This window comes from Hylobates moloch, unplaced genomic scaffold, assembly GCF_009828535.3.
Source record: "Hylobates moloch isolate HMO894 unplaced genomic scaffold, HMol_V3 SCAFFOLD_3, whole genome shotgun sequence".
Classification (NCBI taxonomy): Eukaryota; Metazoa; Chordata; class Mammalia; order Primates; family Hylobatidae; genus Hylobates; species Hylobates moloch.
Window position 1 is genome coordinate 172,706,563 of NW_026652278.1, and position 15,707 is coordinate 172,722,269.

The 15,707-nt window shown below is 47.0% G+C and overlaps 1 protein-coding gene across 10 annotated transcripts in view; it reads right to left on the reverse strand.

Annotated features, from left to right (window-relative positions):
* Positions 1-15,707, reverse strand: part of IRF2 (interferon regulatory factor 2) — a 125,659-nt gene that overhangs the window by 51,591 nt on the left and 58,361 nt on the right. For all 10 annotated transcript variants that reach the window (XR_009212966.1, XR_009212968.1, XR_009212963.1 and 7 more), the window contains one exon: positions 7,309-7,426. Coding sequence is in view for 1 of the 10 variants with exons in the window: in XM_032148991.2 (XP_032004882.1) it covers positions 7,309-7,426 (118 nt within the window). In the remaining 9 variants the exon portion in view is untranslated. The remainder of the gene's footprint in view (positions 1-7,308; positions 7,427-15,707) is intronic.

Below are 15,707 nucleotides of genomic sequence, written 5' to 3' on the forward strand. Positions count from 1 at the left end.
TGAACAAAACTGACCTCATACCGCTGTTAGTTGGATGAAATGTCCCTGAAAATTAGCTTCAATAAATAAAGGTGAAGAAATAATTCCCAAGGTCCTCAAAGCACTTTGCCACCATCATCAACTGTATCTGTTATTTTAACATTTTAACCCATAAGGATGATAGAGAAAGCATCGTTATCTGGTTATAGATGAAGAAACTCAGGCACAGAGAGGGAGAGTGACTTGTCCAAACTCACACAGCTTGGAGTATATGTGGTGCTCTATGTTGCTGTCATTTTCTCACCAATCAGCAAAGTATTCGGGTTAGAACACATTCCAGTCTCCTTGAGATGCCAGGCGTCATGGAGAGGCTCCTGTTTTAATCACTCCAACTATTTTATTTTCTGAAGTATTTTTGTTTATAAACAGGTTCCTGTTTTAATTGCTTTCTGCGGAGTGATAAGCACATTATCTGGTTTCTACGCAGGGAAGGTTTTAGTGGGCAGTGGCAATTCATAGGTTCTTTAATAAAGAAAGGAAAGGCACAAAAGAGGCTCAGACAGGGGATTTGGGGATGTGATAATAGAGTCCAAAAGCCACAGCATACAGAATGGAAGGGACACCGGATCCTGTTTAGGTTTTCCTGGTAGGGATAAAATTAAAGAAAAGGCAGGCAGGCTATATATGGCAGGCAGACTCCCAAGCCCATTTATTTCATCCTTTGGATTATCCTATCTGAGGGTGAGGACATCAGTTATGCAGGTCACTAGACACAGACTGACGCTGACCTACACTGACCTCTCCCAAGTTTCTTCTGCCTCTTCCCGCCAAGTAAAATAAAATGGCAGGAAAACAAGACAATGTCCTGCCCTATCCTAAGTCCTAAGAAGCAGCTGGTGGGTGGAGGTAGAAACCAAATGGGGTGTGAGAGTTTGAGGAGGGAGGGCACAGCGATACCTTGCACACTAAGGCAATGAAGGTCTCAGATAAATGTGACTTAAGTCGAAGCCATTTTAACTTCCAATATTTCAAAACTCATCTCTCCTTTGCATGTTGCTCCTAACAGGAAGACAGCAAGCCAGCTGGGACTACAAACGATGGCAGCAGCTCAAGTATCCCCCTAGCCAGATCCCTTTGTTCCAACCCGGAATTCTTTCTCTCACTGCTTTTCCCCATGACGTCCTAGCCGGTTATTCAACTAACAAAGATTTATGGAACGCCTGCTTTGCACCTCCTAGCCTCCCAGGGCAGCTAGAAGGAGCAGCGGAAGATAGATGCAGTCAAGGATCCGGTTTGTAAGAAGTGCATATACATGGCTATAGGCCAGCGACTAACCATCTAGAGAGTCAGTTTAAGGCTGTGAACACTGAAAAGAAAGAAAAGAAAAAGAAGGGGGCCATACAATGGAAGCTGGAGAAGTGGGGTGTTTTTTCCAGTTTGAGGAATCAAAGGCTTCAATGACGTAGTGGCACGGGGGTGGGGGTTGAGCAACAGGCAGCATTCACCATGCCCTTGAGTTCTGGAGCCCCTTCCTGACCCGCCGGCACAGACTGGCCTCTCTCCCCTGGGTGCCTCTCACTCACCGTCCCCGTCACTCGGCCGAAACTACAACGGGCCGCGACCTTGTGACACTTCTGGCCTCGTGTTGCTGGTTAACTCTGTATACCCGTATGGAGCTTTGAGTTGGTCAATGGCATCTCGCCTCAACCACAGTATGAACTTTTTGTGTCCAGTCATGACACATGCTCACAACTCCCACCGGAGAGGCACTCAGGGACTCTCCCCTGAATAAATGGACATGGGACGGGGCCGAGGCTCACTGACTGAAGCCAGAGTCGAGTCCTGCAGGGGATTGTGACAATCTGCAAATACGGGACGTGCCAATCAATGTTTTCTAGAAAAACGTCAAGACTTCTGGCAAGTGGACTCTTGAAACCGGCTGTGGGTGCGAGGGCTGGGGGCCAGGGAGGAAACGTGTTGGGGTGATGAAAATGTTCTGTCTTGAGTATGGTGGTAGTTACATCACTGAGCACATCTGTCAACATTTATAGGACCCTATGCCTTAAAAGGGGTGAATTTTACCATATTTCACTTAATATACAAGACTTGGGGAAAAAAGTAGATAAGCACGTCCATGCAGATTTTAGGTGTGTCCTGAATGCGGGTGACCAGGACAGAAAAGTCAGTCTTTGTTTTCTGGACTATGATCCGGATACCGCGTTAATATAATTATGTCATCTCTCAGGCCAGATTCCCCCATAGGAGTGTGTTGCTTTATGCCCTGGTAAGGGACAATGGCTTCTCTCCATCCAAACATCGTGGGTACTTTAGAAACTTTCCAGCTCTCGAGTGAAAGCCCATGAGGGAAGCAGGGAAATCCCAACATCAAAATGCTCTCAGATGAGCATCAACACCCTAACCAGTCTCTATCTGTTTCTCTCTCTCTCGCCATGTGAACTGATTTCCCTGAACCACCAAGCGGCAAAACAGACAGCAACACTGACTCCTGACGGGGGGAAAAGACACACGAATAACAAACTTACCTGCTACAGCAAACAGAGTCAGAAGTGGCACTCCTCTAGGTACCAAAGAGTGTCCTGACTGATAATAATGACAAAAGCTGACTTTCTGAGCACTGATCTTTGCCTCTCCCTACCACCTCCCAAGACCTCACAACCCACGAGGAAGGCACAATAGCGATCCCCATTCTAGACATGCTGAAACAACCGTACGAGACAGAACTACATAACTAACTCAAGGTCAGAGACACAATCAGCAGCAGAACTGGGATTCAGTGTTAGCCTTACCCGACTCCAAATTTCAACTCTTTATAATATGCTCTCCTTAACAGAGAGAGTTAATGAAGTCCAAACTGAGCGACTGAGGGCTTTCTTAGCCCCTCTCGGGATAAAAACTTTTGAATCTCACCTTAGTGAGTCTTCAGGCTCATAACTAATAGTGACATTTCTTTTCAACAGTTCTCTATTGTGTGCCAGGGAAATTCTCAAACAGAAGAACTAGAAATCCACTAAGTTTCTCCAGTTTGTTAAAGTCAGTACATCTGAAAAGAGTCACCCACAGGAATGCAATTTTATGTGAATCTAGTTGCTGAGAATTATAACAATATTATTTATGGCTGGTTACTGATGAACCGGTTGGATTCTTTAAAAGGTCATTCTCACTTTATTAGCAATTGCTGAGTTAATGTAGGTCTCCACCTGAGAAAGCAGCTTGCTCCCACGCCTCAGAGAAAGTGCTTAAAAGCAGATTATTAGAAACAGAGGGGTCCTTGGAGGTGGTTTGGTCCCACCATTTTACAGTTGAAAAAAGCTGAAACCCAGAGCTCAGGTAAATTGCTAAGGTCACCCAGGTAGCTGCAGAGTCAAGAATGAAACTTACTAGCAGGCATATAAAATCAGGCCATCAGCAGAGCATCATACAGAGAAATTTCCCCCGACCCCTCTGAAAGTTTCAGGAGTTAAACTTCACGCCAGCCCTGATGACACGGCACGGATGGAGGCTACTTTTCTTAATCAAATATATTTTAATATGATTTTGGTAATATCATAATCATAACATATCGTTTTACCCCCTTCTAGCCCCAGAGTGATTGATCTGTACATTTCACTTCATCCTCACAATAACTCTGTGAGATGGGCAGGATCAGTACGATTATTTCCATTTTCTATATAATTTTAAATATTTCCATTTTATAAATAATTGTATATTATTTCCAATCTATATAGAAATTGAATTTCAAAAGATTAAGGAGTTTGCCCAAAATCACATGGTAAATAAAAAACTTCAGCAGCAGGTCCAGAACCCACATCTTTTGACCTCTAATCTCGTGCTCTTTCGGTATAAAATACAGCTATGATTTGGTTTAGGCACTCAAGAGCCATGGTAGGAGAGACAGTCACCGTGGGGTTGGTGATGCAGAGACAGGGATCTTCTGTAGGTGCCTGGGCCAGGCTGTCCCTGACTACAGGCTGCATACACCTCACCAGGGTGACAGAATGCAGGAGGGGGCAAGAGTGGGACGGGGCAGCGGGCACCTTGCACCCTGTGAGAAAACAGCATCTCAGTCTACTACACGAAGGGAAGCACAGGATGTATCCCAGTAAAAACTCAGTAGAGGCCAGGCGCGGTGGCTCACACCTGTAATCCTAGCACTTTTGGAGGCCGAGGCAGGTGGATCATTTGAGGTCAGCAGTTCGAGACCAGCCTGACCAACATGGTGAAACCCCATCTCTACTAAATACAAAAAAAATTACCCAGGCATGGTGGCGCATCCCTGTAATCCCAGCTACTTGGGAGGCTGAGGCAGGAGAATCACTTGAACCCGGGAGGCGGAGGTTGCAGTGAGCCGAGATTGCGCCACTGCACTCCAGCCTGGGCAACAGAGTGAAACTCGGTCTCCAAAAAAAAAAAAAAAACAAAACTCAGTAGAGGTAACCAGTGTCTCAAGAGTCAACGATCTGGGAGCAGAAGTGTGGATGAGACGTGTTGGGCTGGAGCTACAGCTCCTGCTGGAACTGCCACATGTCCACCCCTCACTGTGCCCTGTGGACAAAGCCTTTGCAGCTGCTCCACCATAAGGAGACCCACCACCAACCCCACTGTCTCTATGAGCAGCCACAGGGAGCGTAACTTGTTCAGAGTAATTCAAGTTCGGACAGGTATGAAAGCGGTGGGCAGGGCCTAGGTCATGCCAGACCCCGGGGACCTGGGGGCACTCAACTCCTTCTCTTGGGGGCAGTGGTGACATGATGCACTGAAATTTTTTATTTTGTGAGAATAAATGGGGAGCAGAATGGAAGCAGAGCCCAGGTGACAGCCAAGGCAGGCCCACACACAGTGTCAGAAACAAGGGGATGGACTTGAGAAGGACGGTGAGGGAAGACAGGAGGAGCTGACAGTTAATTATAAATGAGGTAGCAGCAGCCAGGGAGAGAGGGAAGGAGAAAATAATACATAGCCTCACAAAAAGATGACGGCTTTCTTGGGTAAATAAAAACTTCTTAAGGCTGAAAACACAGCAGCAAAACTCCACTGCCCAGGTCTCTCGGTTGGCACCTGGTGACTGAGGAGTGGCTCCACAGTCTCACCTCAGTGCCCAGGCGCTCCAGGTCCAATACAGCCAAGAATAAAGTATGTTGTTGTGGGTTCTGTGTCTGGGCATATTGCGATGTAAGGGTTCACATCTCATATGGAGTTTCATCTTGCTAAGAGCGCTCTAGGGGTGTGGATAAAATCAAATGTCTTGTCTCAGGCCCCTTCTCCTAAGGGGTGACAACTCAGCTTCCAGGAAGAAGGCATGGGCACGGCTGACAGCATGGGTGATCTCCTAAGAGGTGGTGCCCTCCATCTAAAGATTCACCCAGAGCTACTTTTTATCTTTTTTTTTTTTTTTTTTTTTTTTTTGAGGCAGTCTCCCTCTGTCACCCAGGCTGGAGCGCAGTGGTGCCATCTCGGCTCACTGCAACCTCCACCTCCTAGGTTCAAGTGATTCTCCTGCCTCAGCCTCCTGAGTAGCTGGGACTACAGGAACCTGCCACCAAGCCCAGCTAATTTTTGTATTTTTAGTAGAGACAGGGTTTCACCATGTTGGCCAGGATGGTCTTGATCTGCTGACCTCGTGATCCACCCGCCTCGGCCTCCCAAAGTGCTGGGATTACAGGCATGAGCCACCGCGCTCAGCCCCAGAGCTACTTTTTATCTTATAAATAGAATTTCTATCTGAAGCACAATAAAATATGGCAAAAAGAAGGGGAAACGAAGGATACGGGAAGAGATGAAGACCCAGGGTTCCACGGCCTTGTGTCACCTCTGGTCATCCTAAAACCACAGCAAGTGCTGGGGCCAGAGTCTGCCAACCTTGAGTTCAACTGGGTGGCCCTCGTGGGGACCCTAACACTGGTCAGTAAGTGTGAATCTGCTCTCCTGAGCCTTCAGGAGCCCATGTTGACACTTGGGTTTGCAGGCTTGCCTTAAAAGGCTGCTTGAGTTTCACCGTAGATAAAGACAGGCAAATTTGGAAACAATTACCAAAAAAAGAATATCCTACAGGGGGCACTTTGGGCAGCCAAAATTAAGACAAAAATCCCAACTCCATGACTTCCTAATTGCCATATGTCTGGTCACTACAGACTGCTCTATTTATTCCAGAGTAATGAATAGACTCTCTGGTTTCACAGCAATCTTTGCTTTGTTAAAGGGTGGGGCTGTGTTTTATCAAGAAATACAACAGGGTTATACAGCACTGCAGAGGCCGGTCAGACAGAATGTCCGCACCTGCAAACTTTTTACACTGCCCGGGAGATGGTTTCAATACAAAAAAGGCACTGCTGACCTCGGCAAGACGCCAGTGGAGGCCTGTCAGGACAATTCAGCATGCTGCTGGCTTCTTCCGCTTCCTAAAAACAGAAGTCACCACACACACAACAAAAATTCAATGCTAAAAGAAAGTAGAAATAAAAAGGAGTTTTTTCTTCTCCTTCCCCTTAAAGGGAAAGCAGGCTGAGGTCTTTTGGGCACTACACCTGTGCATCTGGCCATGCAGGACAGGAGGAACATCAGAAGACACATGTTCACTGGGAAGAGCCTGCCCTCCTCGGGGGTGGGCACAGCCAGCCACATCTGGAAGCTGTTCGACTGTTACGAAGGAGGGAAAACACTGCTCCTCTGAGACCTCCGATCTCCATTTGGTGCCTTGGTTTTTCTCTCTCCTTTCTTTTCTTTTGCAGTATTTACCACACATGGTAACACTACAGTTATCTGGGGGTGTCTTTGTTTACTATCTGTGTCCCTCCACGAAAAAAGAAATTGGGCCTCCTCCATCTATTTCCTGCTCCTAGTACTGAGTCTGATATACAGAAGGTGCTCAAAAATATCTGCTGAATCAGGGTGGGCCCTTTGGCAACATGTCTCTGTGCCTCAGTTTGTCTGCCAGGAAGCAGTTGCTGAGAGGACTCGCGAGGACCATCTTCCCTCTCCTTGGTTCCCCAGTTCAATAAATACTCTTTTGTCCATGTGGAACAAATAGTAGAAGACTGGGATCGCTAGCCACGAGCCGCCGGGAAACAAACATTTCTCCTGGGAGGTCACCCCAGCCTTCTTCCACGGAGGCTGACCCGTCTAAGTTCCTTTATCTGATCCTCAAAAGCCTTCGTTTCTCAGCCTTGAAATCTGGGGGCTGGAACTTGCATTCTGAGATGATTCCAAGACCTCCTCCCACTGACTATGTTATTTGAAGTTCACTGTTTTACAAATTTTAGGCCCCAGGGGGCTGCTGGTATGTATAAAAGATGAGACGTCAAAGCAGTTTACCTATGATGTTCACCGTACTATCCACTTCATTTTTTATAGTTGGAGTCAGGACCGCATACTCAGGAGAAAGATCACTTACTCCGTTACTAAGCCCCAGAGATGACTCAACTGGTTCTTGCTAGGAAGAAGAAAAGAAAAAAGAATTGAGAACACTTCCTTTCCCCTCCCTTCTCTTAGCTGAAATTCTACCCTCTGCCTACTTGCTTTAATGCGTGGGTCATTCATGCTCAGCTGCCGAATACACTCATTCCCTGCTTCTTTAAACTGGCTTGTTTTAAAGCACATTTCTGCCCAGGGTACACGGCTGGATATTCAGCTCCTTCCATTTTCCTTCAAGGAAACGGTACCGGCCCATCTGGCTTGCCTTTAGGAAATGCTTCCACCTGCAGACAATAGCTTTGGGGCTACACATAGCTGCATCACTGTCTCTGTAAAAGGCTGCACTGCGTGGATTCCACACTCTTCCTCCTCTGAGGGGTGCTCAAAAGAATCAATGCCCGGCTTTCTCCTAAGGGAGGAATCATGCTACCTCTTTCATAATTATTTCTTAGGGAAAGCTCTGCCTCAGTGACTGGCCCAAGAACAGGAGCCCAGAGGAAGTTGTAGACGAATTCTCTGCAGATAAGTTTCGCCATGGCCTCTGGCCACCTGAGGCCCTGCACTGGATGGCTGGCTGATCACGAGGGCCATACCCTGGCCTGAGTCCAGCCAGGCAACCCCACACCATGGGCTTTACATAAATGCCCTTCAGGTGGCTGAATATCTCATCCAGCCCAAGAATTCTGCACGTACACACTAATGAAATAATGAGAACAAATTCCTTTCCCTTATTGGAGCTCTAAATGTGCGCTTTTTTTCAAGTGCACCAGAACCCTCCATTCCCTTGTGCTAAACAGCTCTGCAAAAGCCAGCCCTGAGGCGCCTGTGGACGTTTAGCTCTCAAGGTGAGCTTGCATCTGCTGCTACGATAGCAATCAAGTCAGACAAAAGCCACACAGGACAACGCCCAAGGAATCCCAAGCGGAAGAGGGTGGAGAGCAGAAGGAACACAGGACTGGAAGCAGAGTATCATGCAAGTAGATGTGACTGCACTTGGAAAAGTCAACAGTGGTCGGCTCTGAAACGTGGTGGGTGTTCTCATCAGCTTATTTATACACTACTTGGAATCAATCCCCCCAAAATCCTCAAAAAGTCACTAACGGAAGGAGGGGAAATAATCTCCTCCTCCATAATCCCACCTGGCAAACTCCCACCTTAATAACATGACTTCAAAGGCATCGCTCCACTGTATAGCTCGGTTTTTAAATAAACCATACACTGCCTGGTTTACCAGATGTCCCAAAGGTCCAACATAAGGGCAGGCCCAGAACATGCATCCCTACCAGGCATGATTTGTACTCCTTTCTCCCCCAGCATCTTGCACCCTTCTCTCTTACAAGTTCTAAATAAGAAATCTGCCCTTTCTTGGGCCAAGCACGGTGGCTCACCCTGGAATCTCAGCACTTTGGGAGGCTGAGGCTGAAGAATTGTTTCAGCCCAGGAGTTCGAGACCGGCCTGGGCAACATAGCAAGACCCTGTCTCTACAAAAAATGAAAGCATTAGCCGGGTGTGATGGTGCACGCCTCCTGTCCTGGATACTTGGGAGGCTGTGGTGTTGGGAGGATCTCTTGAGCCCAGGAGTTTGAGGATGCAGTTGAGCTATGATCATGTCACTGCACTCCAGCCTGGGTGACAGAGTGAGAGCCTGATTCTTAAAGAAAAAAAAAAAAAATGTCTGCCCTTTCTGAAAAAACAAAACAAAACAAAACAAAACAAAAAAAACCACTTGCCTGTGACCTGGGTGGGTCAGCAGGTTTTCCCTTCCTTCACAACCAAACTTCCGACCCGCTGTCTGCCTTTCTGGACTTCGCCTCTCCACCTGGGCCCCCATTAGTTCCTGCGGTCTCGCTTCCTCTCCACCTGCAGAATCAAGCTCCCAGAAGGGTCTTGAGAGCTCTGGCTTTGGAATCAGAAGGGCCTGGAGCAAAGCCTGGCACCTCCACTCCTCACTAGTTGCGGCTCCTTATTTAACCTTTGTAAGCCACCCTAGGGCACCGCGGACAGTTGTAAACTGAGGACAATAATGGGACCCATGTCATAGGGATAAGGTGAAGATTAAATGAGCTAACTACGTACATGGCACTTATTAGTAAATATGTACTCACCATTACCAAAGGTCACCAACAAAACTCTGCTCTCCCAAATCCAATGGCCTTTTCTCAAATCCCTTCCCCCGGACCCATATTCTGACCTCTGATGGACCACGTTGTCCCTCCATGGCGGCCTGAACTGTCTGACGCTGCTGCAATTCTCCACCTCTCCGACGGCAGCCTCTTTTCTCAATGGCATCCTCAATGACCCGTGGTCAGTTTCCCCACCCCGAGTCATGCCCCACCTTTCACTATTCCACCTCCATTTCTTCAACTCCCTCAAAAAGAACTAAGTGCAGGCCTCTGAAGAAGCTACGAGAGAATTGCTCATTTGTATGGGCTTCCTTTGCTGTCTGACCTTGTTTTTTTAGTCATTCTGTTTCTAGGTTTCTTATAAAAGTAATGAGGCAGTCAGGCTTGCCTATATTTAAAAAGCTAAATTAATTCTGATTTCTCCATTGAAGACCTCTAAGTGTTACACATGATCTACAGTTTAATTAGTGACAAGTGATACTTTTATTACTTGAGAAAATGATGACTCAGAGACTAAATTAATTTTCCAAGATCACGCTACTTTTAGCCTGCGGAGACACCGGAACTGAACTCTGTCTTTGGTCACGAAATATGGTTCAATTCCAGGAGCTTTCTGTCTTAAGAAGCCCTTGTATCCTGCCCTAATTCCAGTGGAGACTGAGACACTCTTTTGAACACTGTTCTACTCTCTCCATACTTTTTTTTTTTTTTGAGACGGGGTGCCACACTGTCACCCGGGCTGGAGTGCAATGGCATGATCTTGGCTCACTGCAACCTCCCCCTCCCGGGTTCAAGAGATTCTCCTGCCTCAGCCTCCCAAGTAACTGGGATTACAGGTGCCTGCCACTATGCCTGGCTAATTTTTTGTATTTTAAGTAGAGACGGGGTTTTACCCTGTTAGCCAGGCTGGTCTTGAACTCCCGACCTCAGGTGATCTGCCCACCTCAGCCTCCCAAAGTGCTGGGATTATAGGCATGAGCCACCGTGCCCGGCCTTCTACTCTCTCCATTCTTACCCTGTATCCTGCACTGACCAGTTCTATAATGGCATCATATATTCCACCGACGGAGGCTGGGAGAGACTATTCCAAACACTGTTACTCCCCTCACCCCACTTCAAAAGAAACCCTGTCATTTCAAAGCCATCAGTGCGAATCATCTCACTGACACTGTCACTCTGGACAGACAGTACAGTCAATGGCACAGTAAAACGGAGCCAGCACCTCTCGAAACACCTCCATCCAGGGTACAGAACAGGCCCAAGAGAGAAGGATCTTCACTAAACTGGGTCAAAATTTTTGAAATGATTAGAAGTAGGAATATCTAAATCTAAGCTATATTAAAAATCCAAATATCTCAAATGAAGAAAAGGGGTGTGGAGTTCTCTACGTAAAATGAACACAGAGATCCTGCAGGCCCTGACACTCTTCACCCGAAGCCTCTCCTGGACGCCCGATTCCCCACTCCTGCCCTGGCTCAACTGCCTCCTGCTTTGCTGCACCGTAACCTGGCCCGGTTAATCCTGGCCAGGATTCACATCTCCTCTTTCTGCTCCCTTTCTCACTTTAGATAGAGGCTCTTCTGTAAATCAAGTAACCTATAGCTTTCTTGGCTTTTGATTTTCTCCCCTTGCTCCAAAGATAATCAAAGAAAAAAACACTCTGCTTGGGTCCAGACTCCTCCACGGTGCGTGAACTCCGCCAAACACTGATGCTCAAGAACCTTTGCTCTAATTACAGAATCCAAGGTTTGGTCTCTGGTTTAAGGGATTTTAAGCAAAAGCAAACTGGCACAAGAGAGAGTTCAGGGACAGGAGCACACTTCTTTAGACCCGTAAAATAATACGCCTTTAGCTGGTCTTGAAGCTACACTTGCTGAATGGGCTTGGGGACGGACCAGAGTTAGAGGACAGCAGAGGGACTCCCCTCTGTTCTGAGCCCATGCTGTCAACGCTGTGCTAATGCCCCTTGTCCCTGAAGCCCGGTTTAATGGGCCTCCAGCCCACCTCCCACCTTCCAAAATGCTCTAATTCATCTGTGCAAAGCCAGTCTCTTTGAAGCGAGATTTAAGGACATCAAATTTCAGGGCATCTCTAGGTCTCTGCTAACAGAATGTGTAGGCTGACAGCTGGACTTCACAAGTGGGTCAGGGAACTGGACCTTGGCGAGTGCACACACCCAGCACAGAGGCGCAATGCCACTGAGAACAGAAGCTCTCGTAAGACAGGCTGGGGCCTCCTGCCCGGTCCCAGAACCACCTTCCTTCCGCTCCTTGCTTGGGATGAGGCCACTGTCATTCTCTTCCTCCCTTCTCTCACTGCAGCTTCCCTCTTGACTTCTTCCCGTAGCTCACTTTTCTCTGCCTCTTCTCCGCGGGCCTTTGTCTGCATCTCTTAGAGAAGGCATCAGTTTCCAAAGCCACCAATGCCATTCTCAGGTAAATGACCACACATCTGCCCGCTGGGCACTCACTCGAGTGCTATGCCCTCCAACTTGCTAGCTGGCATTCACCTTCAGGGCTCTCTGTCACTTCAAAGGCAGCATGTCCAAAGTGAAACACCCTCTCCACAAAACGACCTCCGTTCCCAACACTCCTTTCTGAAGGTGCAAAACACCGGGGCCTCCTCTTTAGGCCGCTCTTATCTGCATCCTCCGTATCCTCTTCCACTTTCTGGAGAAACGTCTCCTCCCTCCATGCCAGTGGCACCAGCTACCGCCTTTCCACAGCAGTCTCTCCTGCCTCCCACTCCTTCCCATCCCGGTGAAAAAGGCCTCCTTTACATATCAACTCCCTCCTGCTCTAAGTGTGCTCCAAGGAGTTCTTTTTTTTTTTGATCTCCTGACCTCGTGATCCGCCTGCCTTGGCCTCCAAAGTGTGGTTACAGGGTGAGCCACCGCCCGGCCAAGATTCAATGTGTCTCAGCTCTTCAGACTGGGTTCGGAGCTCCCGTTCTGAGCCACCACATGGGAAGGGAGGATTCTGGGCAGGCAGAATAAGCCTGATAACCTGCTTCACCCAGGGCACCTCTCATCTTATCTGTTTTTCAAGTGAGTTTCTGGCGTGTGTTTTCATTTGATTAAAGTTTGAAAACTGAAGACCTCTTCCAACTAGTGAAGGGATCACTCCAGTAGCAGCCCTGCCAGGGAGTGTGCCGTGTGTTAATCCAGCTCATGTCACTGTTAGAGCCAACAGCTCTATGAGAAAGAGCAGCCGAACCACTATCTGCTTTTCTATAACTTCTACCCATAGGTCTGTGCTCAGAACGAACACAGACCAGGCCTAATCTTTTCCAAGCGACTTTGGCAGCCCTTCCCAATTCTGTCTCCTTCATAACACTAACACTTTGATCTGGAAGCACTTTACAGTTTCAAGGCACGTACGTTTCAGCTGCAGAAAACCCTCCGAAGCAGGAAGTACCCATTTCTATTCGCCCCACCTACATGCCTATATTTCCCACTGTCCCCTCACACAAACTCCTGCTCTAATTAAGCCAGTTTCCTGTCTCATCCAGGAAAGACAAACCAACTCTAATCTCCAGGCCTTCATTCCTGATGCCCCTAGTGCTGGGGAAGCACCAGTTTGACCCTGTCCACCCCTCAAAGCCTGGCTTAGGCCCCAAAGACTACGAGGCACCCGGTGGACAAACTTGGATTCAGATCTCAGCTATGTAAAGCAATGCAGCCTTGGGAAAATGAATCAGCTTCTCTGTGCATCCATTTCCTAAATGTATAAAAGGGAAATGACCTGCCCATCACAGGGAGAACTCAGTAAGACAATAATCATAGCTGGGAACTTGGAATCAGCTCAAAAATATCAACTAGCACCCTCTGCTTTAACTACTTCTATTCTTATTATTCTTGGCCTTGTCTCAAGTCTCACAGAGCAAACTGTTCCATGATATCTTCTGAAACATACATGCACTGATGATGTAGAATCCAGGATTTCTCACTATTGTTTTGCTTTCTTTTTTGAGGTGGAGAAGGGGTCCGGCTCTGTTGCCCAGGCTGGAGTGCAGTGGTGCAATCATGGCTCACTGCAGCCTCGAACTCCTGGGCTCGAGCCATCCTCCTACACCTCAGCCTCCTGAGTAGCGGGGACAGGTATGTACCACTGTACCCAGCTGTTTTTCTTGTTCTTATTTCCTTAGATATCCAGTTACTGCCGCACAGGTGGGGCTTACCTCAAGGACAACGTGGCTCACTGAGTTTGTAGGGATACGCTCACAAAGCGAAATGTCAGAGAATGCCGAGGCCGCTTCTGCACCTACCACATGGCCAATGGGCCTTGGGTCTTCCAGTCTCGGGGAGACTACTTGTTGGGGGACATATAGCATGGAGATCAATCATGAGTAACCCCAAGAAAATTCTAACACTTGGCCTACGTGTTGTAAACATTGTTTACTAATTAAAACTTCAACTTGAAGATCGGGAAAAGCTTGCTTCAACAGCAAATTTTCATACCTAGTTACCATATGAAAGACAAATTTCCTCAGTAGAAGAAACCTACCTAGTGTATCCAGTTACATATTTGGACAGACTAAGCAGGTTTAGTGTATTTGCAGAGGATATATTAACTCAGTGCTTGGGTGTTTTGATATACAATTAAAAAGTAACATATTAATAGCTAGTAATTGTCCTCTGACTTTCCAATTCCAGACGCCCTGGGGAGTTCACTTTTCAAACACTCTACAGAGACACTGAGTCCACACAATGGCTCGAACAGCCAGGAAGCACAGAACTCGGGAAGCCCACTGGCCTCTTCTGAGCTTCCCCGCTACACTGTAAAGCACAATGCAAGCAGGTCTAAATTCAAAAGTTAGGCTGTGTTTAGGCCTAATGAATCACCTGCCTTCTGCTGAAGGAATCAGGTCCTTTCAAGAAAAAAGTTTCAGGTATGAATCATATCTTCATGGCACAAGGATTTCATAAAACACACTTGGCTAAGGTGGCTCTTGACCCACACGGCTGCACCTAAGGGGATCTCTCACTTACTTCCCTGGGCCAGGATGGTCAAGCCCACCCAGGACTGTGCCTTCCACAACTTGCTCATTTTAGGGCCATGTGAAGACACCACCAGTGCTGATGTGGCCGTAGAGATTCCGGACAAACGGGACCACCACATGGCATGAACTACGAAGATGTACATTTCCTCGCATTGTCACATCCCTGCAAGAGGACGTGCCTTTCAATCCATTACGCGTCCTGGTTTCATTGGAAGCAGTTTTTCTAAGAGACACATAAAATAACAGTGCATCTTGGCATCATTGGCATCTGGCGTTGGGTGGAATACAGTGGATACATGTGAGCAAAGTGTGCTGAAAAGGCAACATCTGTTACACTCCATTCTTATTTCTCCGTTAACTGAGATTATGAAATTAAATCTGCATCCTAATGGAAAACCCCTCACTCCCACCCCACATATCCTACTTATTTATACATCTATTTAGTCAACAAATGCCGATGCATCTATTCAGTTATCAAATACGTATTAGTGATCTGTTCTGGGCCAGGCACTGAGCTAGATAATGGGAAAATAGTAGTAAATACGCTTCAGTCACACTTGAAATTGTAGCAAATTCTCACACATTTGTGAGAAAGCTATACTTTTCTGACTAAATAACATGAATCAAAATGTAGGCCTTAAAAATACAAACTCGGCCAGGCTCACGCCTGTAATTCCAACATTTTGGGAAGCCGAGGCAAGAAGATTACTTGAGGCCAGGAGTTTGAGACCAGCCTGGGCAACAGAATGAGACCTCACCTGTATAAAAAAAATTTTTTTTAATTATCCATGCTTGGTGGCACACACCTGTAGACCCAACTACTAGAGGGAGGCTGAGGCGGGAGGATCACCTGAGCCCGGGCGGTTGGGGCTGCAGTGAGCCATGATCACATCACTGCACTCCATCCTGGGTGACAGAGTAAGACCTTGTCTCAAAAAAAAAAAAAAAACAAAAAAAAAACTGTGAGAAATGATATGGCTAATAACTTGGTTTGTTCGATTGTAAAAAAAAAAAATGTTTTAAGAGGTAATATAGGAGAAACATACATACTTAAAAGACATTCAAAAATCACATGTGGATTTTATATGGGTCTTAATTTAAGTAAACAAACTACATGAATGTTATAACACGTATGAAACAACTGAAACTCTGACCACTGGCTGGATATTCACTGA